At 42.7% G+C, this 12,537-nt stretch overlaps 1 protein-coding gene across 2 annotated transcripts in view; it reads left to right on the top strand.

Moving 5' to 3' along the window:
* Positions 1-12,537, top strand: part of LOC118423229 (glutamate synthase [NADH], amyloplastic-like) — a 49,580-nt gene that overhangs the window by 10,869 nt on the left and 26,174 nt on the right. The window contains exons 6-15 of one of the 2 annotated variants that reach the window (XM_035831296.1): positions 159-299; positions 1,612-1,748; positions 2,464-2,668; positions 4,104-4,215; positions 5,599-5,753; positions 7,206-7,325; positions 9,208-9,365; positions 10,312-10,462; positions 11,301-11,435; positions 12,170-12,330. In XM_035831296.1, coding sequence (XP_035687189.1) covers positions 159-299; positions 1,612-1,748; positions 2,464-2,668; positions 4,104-4,215; positions 5,599-5,753; positions 7,206-7,325; positions 9,208-9,365; positions 10,312-10,462; positions 11,301-11,435; positions 12,170-12,330 — 1,475 coding nt within the window. Of the gene's footprint in view, positions 1-158; positions 300-1,611; positions 1,749-1,809; positions 2,057-2,463; positions 2,669-4,103; positions 4,216-5,598; positions 5,754-7,205; positions 7,326-9,207; positions 9,366-10,311; positions 10,463-11,300; positions 11,436-12,169; positions 12,331-12,537 lie in introns of those variants that run through there. The other variant, XM_035831297.1, reaches the window with a different exon arrangement.

Below are 12,537 nucleotides of genomic sequence, written 5' to 3'. Positions count from 1 at the left end.
TTCATGTCACAGGTACAAAATGTATGACATAAAGAACAGTATAGTTTGTTAGGCTAGACCATGTGAAGGTATAAACATTTGTATTTGATTATTTGCTTGCAAATATTACCCTTCTACAGTAGTTTTGCACTCAATAAAATGCTTTCCACCTGTTTCAGGTGTTTGTGACAGGTGACATGGAGGCTGAGGAGTTCCGTCGGCAGGTGTTCTCTCTCAGGAAGCAGGCCACGCACAAGATCTCCACCGACAGTCGCCGCTTCTACATCTGCAGTCTCAACCAGGACATCGTGGTCTACAAGGTGGGAAGCTATAATTTCTGTACCAGGGTTGTAGCCAGCACCCGTCCTTCCGTCCTTTGACGGAAGTTTGCAGCTAGAAACGGAAAAAATTTTCCCCATTCTTCTTTGTCCTTGGGGACAGACAAATGTCGATATCAAAGATATGAAAAAAAAATTTTAATTTTTCTCCAAAACAGAAACTGCAGTTGAACTGCTTAGTCTACCAGCCAAATTCACTCCTCGAAATGCAGGAAATAGCGTTTCAGAGGGTCTAGATTTCTAAAAAGAGCATGTCCCTAGACCCCCCCTAGGAACGTTGCCCCTTTGATAGAATTTCCATTCAAAACCAAGGGGGACGGAAAATGATTTAAGGTTGGCTACAATCCTGTTCTGTACAAAATGTAAAGTGCTTGTAAATTAGTAGGCAGGGATCGAAATACTTTTTTTTGCTACATGCAAAATTGCAAGTTGGCAAAAATTTTACGTGCAATTTGAAAAATTTACATGCAAAATACAACTAGTCTATACTGCAATGTTCTAGCCAGCATCCATCACTCCGTCCTTTGGCAGAATTTTGCTGCTCAGGATAGATAAGAATTTTGCCCATTCTGTCACTTTTGGCAGACAGAAATTGGTGCATGAAAATATAGACAGTTAATTGCAAGTTACGTAATGTGTATTTCGAACCCTGGTAGGGCTGTTTACCTAAAACCCATACTTGTACCTGTACAGATGTACCTTAAATTTGTTAAGGTACACAGCTCTAGTGCTTACCAGCAAGCTTTCAACAAGTCTCCTGGTCCTTCTCAACTTGATTTGACCCAAAGCCGATGTCACATGACCCGAATGGAAGTGTGACATCAGCAATGGATCAAAGTTGCTTGGCAGTTTGTATCGGCCCCTGTCTCTCTTTAGGGATGGTTGATTCACCCTAAAAACAGTGGACAATAATTTGATCCATGTATGTCTAAACGTTTAATTTTATTTAATACAGCTAGCCATCTCCACTTGTTGAGGCAGACAAAAATGTTACCCCATCCTTCCAAAGATATCTGAACTTCATGACATGATGAAAGCTCAACATTGAAATTACAGTAATGACAAAACTTGACAACATTAGCTTCCAGAACAATGTATACACATGTACAAATGTACATGTATACATGTATGAGTGGTACAGAAAAACATCAAGGTGCACTCATTCATGCTTGAAACTTGCTACATTTATCTCGTTAGAAGTATTTAATGTAAATTCGGCCAGCGTATGATCATTATAGAGAAACATGGATGCATGGTTACAGGAATTAAATGACATCTTTGAGTTTTTTTTCAGGGCCAGACCACCACGACCCAGTTGTGGCAGTATTTCCTGGACCTGCAGGACCCAGACTACCTGACCCACCTGTCCCTGGTGCACAGTCGCTTCTCTACTAACACCTTCCCTAGCTGGGAGAGGGCACACCCACAGAGGTACGTATAATCATGCATGACTACCTGACCCACCTGTCCCTGGTGCACAGTCGCTTCTCTACTAACACCTTCCCTAGCTTGGAGAGGGCACACCCACAGAGGTACGTATAATCATTCATGACCCAGGCTACCTGACCCACCTGTCCCTGGTGCACAGTCGCTTCTCTACTAACACCTTCCCTAGCTGGGAGAGGGCACACCCACAGAGGTACGTATAATCACCCAGACTACCTGACCCACCTGTCCCTGGTGCACAGTCGCTTCTCTACTAACACCTTCCCTAGCTGGGAGAGGGCACACCCACAGAGGTCAGACAACTTTCAGATCTCATTCAACATGTTCAGTATTAGCTTCCCATTTATTTCAGTATGGAAATACATAGTAAACCTATGGACAGGTTCCTAATGAAATTGACATTTGTTATATGTTGAGACCTGACAACCATAGCTAGACACCCAGTCCCATTTTTTAATGGTACTTGCAAGCCACAAACCCAGGACTGTGTAGTTCTGCCCTAAGGGCTGCAAAGAAAAAGTCTTCAAGTACCAGTCTTGTCAACTTGGCAGAAAAAGACTGGGGTGTTATGCTACATAAAAACCCGTCAGTTAAACTGGCTATACACAGATAAAGGTACTGATTCAGATGTTTGTAGCATTTGGAAACGTTGTTTCGTCACCGCCGACTTCACACTGAATGTTCCTTGTCCAACCATCAGATACCTGGCCCATAACGGTGAGATCAACACCCTGCGCGGGAACGTGAACCTGATGCGAGCGCGGGAGGGCGTGATGTCCAGCCTGTCGTTCAAGGACCAACTGAAGGAGCTGTATCCCGTGGTCGAGAAGGACCAGTCCGACTCGGGATGTTTCGACAACGTCCTGGAGTTTCTGGTCAACGCTGGCGGCAGATCTTTACCCGAGGTATCGGCCATTGATCCTGCTTTGCCCAACTGTATTTCCTACATGTCTTCTCAAGTTTACAGATATTCTTGCTGATTGACAGCTATATCTGCATGTGGATAGCCAACACAGCTAGTTAGGAGATTGGGCACATCCTATTCCTGTTGATTTATGCATAATGTCACTGTGACAGTAGAGATTGCGAGTGACAAATGTCACAGTAGAGTTTGTCCTAGGACAGATCGTGATTGCAATCTGTACTTAGTAGAATCATCGAATGTCCTAGGACAGGTCCTGATCGCAGTCTATCCTAGGACAAACTCTGATCGCTTTCTGGCCGACGACAATCACCGATTGTCCTGAATTGCAATCTCTACTGTGACACATACATGTATAGCCTGGGTACCGTCCGGGTAGTAGTTCACTTCTATGTTTGCTTCTGCTACCAGTCTGGAGACCTGTGCATTCAAACCTTTTGGTGGTGACTTCAGTTAATGAGCCTATTAAGGGATGGGTTCTAGAGCGCTTGTTGGATGACAACAGGCCCTCCCGCAAGTGGACGGAGGCGTTCCGGGTGTTTGAATGCCTGTTTGAACGAAAGCTTGAGCCCATTCCTTAATTCGCTCAGCCTTTCCTTAATTTGCTCATGTATAAGGACCAATCAGTGCCCTAGTCCAAAATTTGGATGATTCCAGACGTTAGAGATGTCAAGGTTCCCAGATGGAATAGCAAAGAAGCGACTGTATATAATATACTGTATGATAAAAGTCAGAGCGAGAAGCTACGGTAACTGTATAAACATTTTGTAGTGTATAATAAACGTGAGAGCGAACTACTGTCCGGATGGTACCCAGGCTAATACAGAATAATCATTGCCAGAGCACTGTATGTTACCATGGTGTTGGATGTGTGATGTCTGGTTCCCATAGTGACAGGGAATCCTGAGCTCAGGATTTTGGATGGATTTTCAAAGTGATTAAGAGTCTGAGCCTCTTTGGTGAATCTAAAGAACAATTCTCTTGAGCTATGCTACGGACCCATTTAAAAAACAGCCTGGGTCCCTTCAGGTACTTCATGGGCTATTTTTCAACACTTTTGGTTACACCTGTGGCTACAGGGCAATTTCTGGGGCAGGGCCAGGCCCCTGGATTTTTAACTTGCAGTTAAAATCAACATGGGACTGTGAGACAAAAAGACGCCATGACATACCTGTGAAGACACCCAGAGGTACCCCCAGTATCCGGCAGTCCATTGGGACAAATTTGTGGCTTCGGAGCTATTCCAGGGCTACACCCTCTGCTGGCACTGATGCAAATGGGACCGTAGCATCAGACCTCCTAGGAAGGAGGCCCAATAAGCCCCTGACAGCAAGAGATTGTGTCACATACTGTCTAAGTGATCCCTAAGATACCAGACTTTTCTAACTGCTTTGTCTCATTTACTCTCCCTATTCCAGGCTGTGATGACCATGGTACCTGAGGCCTGGCAGAATGATAAGTATATGGAGAAAGGCAAGAAAGATTTCTACCAGTGGAGCGCCTGTGCTATGGAGCCCTGGGATGGACCAGGTAGCCATGATGAGTTGTGTTATCTCTAGGAAGCCTGACAGTGTGCCTGGCTTGCTTGGTTTCCGGTGGAGAATGTTTCACCTCAGTGGCTTATAACCTGCTCACCAGTATCTCTCTCCTACAGACAGGGGTTACGGTAGCTATGGAGTGTGTTGTTGTGAGCATGGAGTAACTGCAGCCCGGTGTATGGCGTTGAAGCCAGGACCCAGGGGTCCTGGGTTCAAATCCCGTCATGCTGCCGATGCTGTACAATTGGGAAAGGCACTTTACACGACTTTCCTCACTCCACCCAGGTGTAAAAGTCAGGGTACCTGACTTCGGTTGGGGAGGTAAAAGGCGGTAGGCGGAGAGGATTGGGCTCTGCCTTACAGTACCGTGCTCAAAACAAAGTGGATAACTGTTTCTAATTCTATGGTCTTGAAAATGCTATGGGATTACCATTATCTTTTATGTTTAGAGACCTTTAACATGCATGTTCTGTTATATGTCTATGAAGGGGCTTAAAGGACACTTTGAGGCTCTTCTCAAATTGTCCTCGATTTTTAAAGGCAAATCAGCCTCTACCATCTTGGTACTAAGATTCGGAGATTACTTCTGGATGTTTTGAGTGACATCCATCACTCTTCTTCAGTGTCACTATTCTAGGTTAAACTGGCAGTACAAATTAGCATTAGTGGAAAAAACAGTTGAGCATGTCACTAAATCACAAAGATCGTATGCAAACGTTAGGATAGTTCCTATGGTAAGTTCAGCTCAGGTCAGTTCATCCTCAGAGAGGTGACACAAGCGTCTCCACATGTTCCTGTCCAGGATGATTGAACGGAGCTTGTTGGCCTGCAGACCTGTGTCCCCCAGCCAATACCATAGGAACTATCCTAAGAACTGCTACAGTCCCGTCCGTTACGTTGTAAAGCAGGTCCCATGTGCCGGAGAGTTCATTTGCTCCCTTCTTGAGTTTATTGAGTCCTTCTGTTTTAAGGTTTCAGACCCGCTCGTATATGGCCTCCTTGACTCCACGTCTGGAAGTTATCTCCAAACCTTATCCATATGCCTATGTAGAGATTGACGTGTCTTTGAATATTGTACATGGATGTCTAACCTTCATAAATGTGTCCTCACTTTTTATGTTACTTAATTTCCTTACAGGACACATAAGCCACTATCCCTGAACAATGTTCATGTCTTCCTCAGGCCACTTTTTGAACGTATAGATTATTAATTAATATTCATGAGCTTACCTTATTTGGTGTTTAGTTTCACAGCCAATCGCCTTGTGGCTGTCAATATTACTGAGCTTGACGTCTGTCAATATTACTGAGCTTGACGTCATTGTGATTTGAATTACCACATCATACCTAAGAGTTCTTGATTCCGCCATTTCAGCACTGTTCACGTTCTCCGACGGGCGGTACATTGGTTCCATCCTGGACCGAAATGGGCTTCGTCCCTCGCGCTACTACGTGACCAAGTCGGGCTATCTGGTGATGGCTAGTGAGGTGGGAGTGTTGGACATCCCTCCAGAGGATGTGCTGAGAAAGGTGGGGAAAGTTTTTACTGAATACAGTGCAGAGTAATGTGAAATGGTCCTATCCTGACTGTCCATCACAATTAGCGGTTTGACCAATGAGAGAATGGCAGTTATGGGTTTGACCAATGAGTGGATGGCTTACATTCTCTAGCACTTATGCCAAAATTGAATGCAACTGCAGGGCTCGAAATACTGGGTGCATGTGCACCCAGGTGCACCCAAAATTGGAGCTGTGCACCCAATTATTTTCTGTGGTTGCACAGGGTGCACCCAAATATTTCCTTACGTTTATGTATGAAAAGATATCAAAGTATACTAGAGTATACTTACTTATACTTGTATACATCATATTCTTGACATCTAAGTGTTAGAAAGATAATAAAAATGTCTGTCATGGTACTTGTTTAAGAATTTAATAGCTTGTAACTAAGTTTTATTATTAGCAGGTTATTACTTGAATTTAAGTGGTGCACCCAAAAATTTTTTGGTGCACCCAATTTTTTTAGCTGGGCACACCAGTGCACCTAATCCCAAAAATGAATTTCGAGCCCTGAACTGATACTGTTGCACAACTACTTTCAGTTTGTACAGACTATGAATTTGCACAAAGGAAACTAATGACAATGAAGACTACAGTACTCATAAATGTACAATACAGAATACTGCTCAGTCAGTCAACACATAAACTAAAGTTGCAACTTAGCCGGTGCCAGAAAAACGTCTGGGTCCCCTCCTTGGTAGCAGAGAGATGTGTGTTGTTCTTGGTAGTCTCCACATTACAGTTGCACTTGTCAACCAAAACATAAGATCACAATGGACGTTTCGGTGACTGTCTGTCACCATTCTCAGGTCAATTCTAACTGGTACTTAGTCCATATTCCGGGCTCGAAATACCACCTGCACATGCAGGTTAGTGCAGGTAAAAATTACTAAAATTGGTGCTGTGCGGGTATTTCTGATGTTTACCTGCACCTAACCTGCACTGGTCCATGAACTGGGTTTTATACCTATAAAAATATAATGTCCTATGATGTAGGTGTATGTGAATTGTTATTAGCTGCATTAACTCTTACCACCTAATAGTATAAAGTATAGATTAAGAAAAAATTGCAATGGTTCCTGAATAATTTAAGTATGATCCATACTTCCTAAATTCAGAGTGGTGCAGGTAAAATTTATCTGTTGCAGGTAATTTTCAATGTTACCTGCACCAGTGCAGGTATGCAGACAAAGGCATTTCGAGCCCTGATGCTAGATGTTGCTGTTAACAGTACGGTCCCAGTTGTTCATGTATTATACCACGAATAACTGCAAATAAAAAGGAATGTACACCAGAAGTGGATCACAGTCATGGGGGCACTTACGTTTGCGATGATTTTGTCATAATTGTGAATAAAAAAACCTGTTGTTTAGTGAATCTCAAACCCGACGTAATTGTTGTGTGTATTATGTGTTGTTGCAGGGCCGCCTGAAGCCTGGCAGAATGCTACTTGTTGACACCCAGGTGGGTGAGATCAGTGGAGACACTGAGCTGAAGAGACAAATAGCTGGTGCCAGACCTCATGGGGATTGGTTAAGCAAGGTAACTATTAGTAATTAGAAATGTCATTTGTTTGTTTTATAATGGGCCACCTGGCGGCTTTCTAGAGTACTGCAGCAGAACTTCAAAGTTCTGAGAGATCTTAGTTTTTCGGAAGTGCTATGGTCATGATTTTTGAGTGGTATATAGCTATTGCAGTCTTGGGGCAAGGAGTAAGTGGTGTAAGTTTGGATCCCCTAGTGGCTTGTTTAGAACTGCAGTGGGCTGCACGTTTTTGTTGAAACGTTTGCAGGAGAATAAACCAAGCAAGGTTGATGCTTTTCCATTGTTTTTGGCAGGTAGGAACTTTTTTTTCATTAATCTACAGCCAGCATCAGCCAATTTATGGAGAGAAGACAGAAAAACAGTTGAGCCCCTATAGTATGTCCACTACTTTTAAGACCAGAACATAGAAAACTAGACCATCTATAGCATGTCCAGGACAAAAGATACAAAAAACATAGGTTCTGCTGCAGCACCAAGGTCGTACACCAGGGGCCCAAAATCAACCTTGTCCTTCATCTTCCCACCTACCCACTTATGAAATGTCATCATTATCCATTCAGAGGTTCTAAAGTTTTGCGGACTGCAAATATCTGCAAACACAGACACACACACACATACACACTCAGACGCACACAGACACAGACATGCCCAAAACATTCTCCATCTTTCATTGAGGTTACAACCTTGTGTAATACCTGTAGAAGATAAAGCCCCGGTCACAAAGCGCGTACGATTCCTTGCGATTCCTTCCGATGCGCAGGATAAGCACAATGCGTCGTAAGTCGGGGGAGAATCGGAAGCAATGGTTTAAGTATATAAAGCCGTGGTCACAAAGCGCGTAGTGCATCGTACGATGAGGTCATAAGAGCGTGCCTGCGTCAATCGCAGTGAATCATAGTAAATCGGGGAGCGTCGTATGGCGAAAAATAGAGCTGAAATGGATTTTGAACATGTTCAAAATTTCGATATCGTCGTAAGATTTTATTTGCCCCCATAGCAGACTTCATTACGGCAATTTTTGTCTACTGATGAGGTTATAGATTTATGAATTGTTAGCATGTTGTGATGGTTTCAGTTTTCCCTGATATTGTGGATATTGACGAAAAGGGAAAATATATCAGTCGCAACTGCCACAGTCGCAACCAGAGAACAGCGCGCCCCGCACAGGTGATGCAGACAATTGTTTGATCGCTTCATGCACGTGAGTTTATAATTAGATCAAATCTAAGCTTTCGTCGGTCTTGGGTCAGTTTACCATAATCGTAATACTAGTAACCATGGGGACAACTCGAACATAAAGGCAGGCTCTATGAGTCGGAAATATATATGATATAATGCTTATGATATGAGTTTTGTATGATGGCATCTTTTTGTTGATACTGAAATGATAGCATATCATTATACGATCTTCAAAAGAGCCTGACACGGAGAGCCGGCAAGCAGGCCGAGATAATCGTACCAGTACTCACGCTTGATTTGAACTTTTCTTGTAATGCTCTTGTTGTCATTGTCTCTTTTAATTTATTTTTACAGTTAAATATATTATAGGAAGGTATTCAACAGCTAAGTCCACATTTTGTTGGTTAAAGAAGCACAAAAGCGGCCAGGCGGCTATTCAAAAGAAACACATGTGAAAAATCGTACGACGCTGGAAAAATTTTGAACACCATCCGATGCGTTGCGATGGCTAATTTTGCTTACGATTTTGCTGCGATTTACTGCGCTCATCGTACGATATGCGGAATATACCAGCGCAAGAAATCGTACGCGCTTTGTGACCGGGGCTTAACTGGTATTTTTTTGAGAGGCAATGTAAGATCAGATCTGTGCTGCCAATGGTAGTCCTTCTGACATTTGAACTTGTTTTTGTTTCTGTCAGCTTGTGACATTGGATGACCTCTACAAAGCACAACCTACTGATGAAGTGAACAACAACATCACCCGCTACCCGAATGTGGAGGATGACCGACGACTGCCCCTGTATGGTTACACTATTGAGACCCTCAGTATGCTGGTGCTGCCTATGATCAAGAACAAGTGAGTTCACAAATGTAGCTCATGTAGCTTACATCAATCAAAAGCTGTCATTCCTAGGGCCACACCAATTTTATTTGTTGTTTTTTGGATTTTTTTCAGAAAAAATTGGGTTGGTCGGTGGAAAAAAAAATCAGGGTCAGGAAAGATTGAGGGGCTTACTCAAGTTACAGTTAATTTAGGGGGTCCCTGGTAGCAAAGTCCAAAGTTTGAAGAAAAATTATAAACGTACCGTCCAAAATAGGCACGTACAGCTACTGGAATTTGAGGCCCATAGTTACTTTGAGAAAGGACAGACTGTGAAATTTTGTCAACACGAGGTGTGATCATCAATTAAAATTATTTTTTTTCAAATCGGAAAAAATACGGTCGGGAAATCCGAGAAATAACAAATAAAATTGGTGTGGCCTAACGGAGGATTCCCTAACTTTAGACAATTGCCCTAACTTCAGGCAGATTTTTTTGCTGACCGATTATTATGCACAAGCATGCCATGTTTCATTTTTTTTAAATCAAGAGTCTTATTAACTGGAGACACTCTCTGGTGTTTGATATATGTAGGAAGTGGCAGGACGGAGCTGGAGGGGCTGATCACTATATGAATGTGTTTGAATAAAACTAAACAGATCAGGTTGTGTGGCTAGACCATGTGAATCTAAAATGAACTTATATTTGCTAGCTACCTTTCTTGTTTTACTGTAAATGCAGAAACTTTCGTGGTAGTTTAATGTTCGCAGTTTTTGCGGTGGTCGCTTCACCGCTAACTTAAAACCACCGCGAACAATTTTCCATGGCAGTAAGAGACTATGGTGCTACTGAGAACTTCAAACCACCGCGAAAAGTCCTTTTTCCCGCTACCGCAAAATTAACTCCCTATGAATTTAAATGCATTTACAGTACTTCATGTATATTGTACCACACCATTAACTCTAAATGTTTTTGCCCACAGGAAAGAGGCCCTAGGCTCCATGGGTAACGATGCTCCGCTGGCCTGTCTGTCTCAGTACAGCCCTCTGGTGTTTGAGTACTTCAAGCAGATGTTTGCTCAGGTCACCAACCCGCCCATCGACCCATTCAGGGAGAGAGTCGTCATGTCTCTGGTATGGATGAATATAGATTCTGAAATATCTGATCAGCATGTCCATTGTCATCTTTGACGCCTGTTCATTCTTACATCATCAGACTGAGTGTTAATTTTTTTACAACCGTCAGTTGTTACATGTTTGACACCTGTCTTTGTTCCATCTAGTCGACAAGCTAGAAATAGGTGGCAGCTAGAATTAATGACAGATAGAATGACTATTAATTTTAGTTTGTAGCATAAGCCCAAGGGTCTGTAACTTGTAAAATATACTTTACATAACGGGGGCCGTCCTAAGATGCTTCCTGCCCTAAGATGGCACGGATTATTTGCTGATCTTATTATGCGTGAGTTCGAGCGCGTAAAAAAACGTAACATCTTAGGGTGGCCCCCGTTACATATAAGGTCACATGTTTGACACCTATAAGATGTTACATGTTGTACACCCATCAATTGTTACATGATTGTTTGACACTCGATACATGATTGGCACCCTTCAATTGTTAGATGTTGACACTTGAAACATGTTTCACACCCCTAAATTGTTTTATGTTTGACTCTTAAATAATGATTGGCACCCTTCAATTGTAACATGTTTGACAAGTGATGCATGTTTGACACCATCAATTGTTACATGTTTAACAGATGATACATGTTCTACACCCATAAATTGTTACATGCTTGACTCTTGATACATGGTCAATTGTTACATGTTTGACACTTCATCTCTGTTTAACATCCTTCTATTGTTGCATGATTAATCGACACCTGTCCTTTTCATGTCGTCATTATTGCATATATGACATCGATGGACACTTATCCTTGTGACATGATTGACACCTGTCCATTGTCCCCAGGCCTGTCCCATTGGTCCAGAGTCGAACATCCTGGAGCCGAGCGAGGGCCAGTGCAGACGACTGTTCCTGCAGCACCCCATGTTGACCCTACAGGACCTGGAGGTCATCAAGGCTACCAGGGTGCATGGCTGGAAGGTACGGGTCAAGACTGTTTATGTTAGGCCACAGCGGGGTTATAGCACCCGTCCTTCCGTCCTTTGACGGAATTTCGCAGCTGGGGACAAACAAAAAATTTCCCCATTCTGTCCTCTATAACAGACAAAAATTGAAACTCATTCTACACCAAAACAAATGCCATTGAAAAGCTTCTAAAAGTCTACCAGCAAAATTTACACCTCAAAATGCAGGAAATAGTGTTTCAGATGGTCTCTAGATTTCAAAATTTTCTGGGACATAGACCCGCCTAGGAACGTTGCGCAAGAATTGACTTGCTGTAGCCTAATTGCTATATCTGTAAGGTTACATACCAGTTGATGGAATTATTTACAACCCTTTTGTGAGTACACATGGGAAGTGAACTAGTGACATACAACCTCAGATCTCGACAGTACCTCAGTTTCAAGTCTTCCAAGTTTGGAGAAAGGCAATCTTCATCACTGCCATTTTTTATCTGTGCCAGAGGTGTTACAGTAATAGACATACTGTGGTGTTTGATTGTGTAGCAAGTGGCAGGACAGAGCTGGAGGGACTGGTCGCCATATACACGTATAATTATGTATATGAATGTCTTTGAGTAAGAATAAACCGAGCAGTATACTAGTACTCTGTTAGGTTAGACCATGTTCATGCAAACATTATGTACAGTATTTCTTTGCAAATGTTGCATCTCTATAGTGACCATTCTTTTCCCTCCTCCACATATGTACCAGACCTGTACCATTGACGTGACCTATCCTGTTGAAGACGGTACCCGTGGACTGGTGCCTGCCCTAAACCGTGTGTGTGAGGACTGCTCTCAGGCCACGAAGGAAGGCTTCACTTACCTAATCCTGTCTGACCGAGCCGCATGCAAGGAGAGAGTGCCTATTGCGTGAGTCATTTACTGATGATTTTTATTTCAACCCTCACAGAAGGGAAATATATTCTTGTTGCTATATATGTTTCTTCTTTCTCTTCTTCTTACTTTCCAAAGAAGTAATGTCAATAATCTGAATCAGGATTTGTTACCATTGTTACTGGTTAAGTAGCAGAGACCCTGTGGTGTTTGATTACATAATGTAGCAAGTGGCAGGATAGA

Source organism: Branchiostoma floridae, chromosome 9 (genome assembly GCF_000003815.2).
Source record: "Branchiostoma floridae strain S238N-H82 chromosome 9, Bfl_VNyyK, whole genome shotgun sequence".
In the NCBI taxonomy this organism is placed as follows: domain Eukaryota; kingdom Metazoa; phylum Chordata; class Leptocardii; order Amphioxiformes; family Branchiostomatidae; genus Branchiostoma; species Branchiostoma floridae.
The sequence above is the reverse complement of the archived record's forward strand: the minus strand, read 5'-3'. Positions and strand labels throughout refer to the sequence as shown.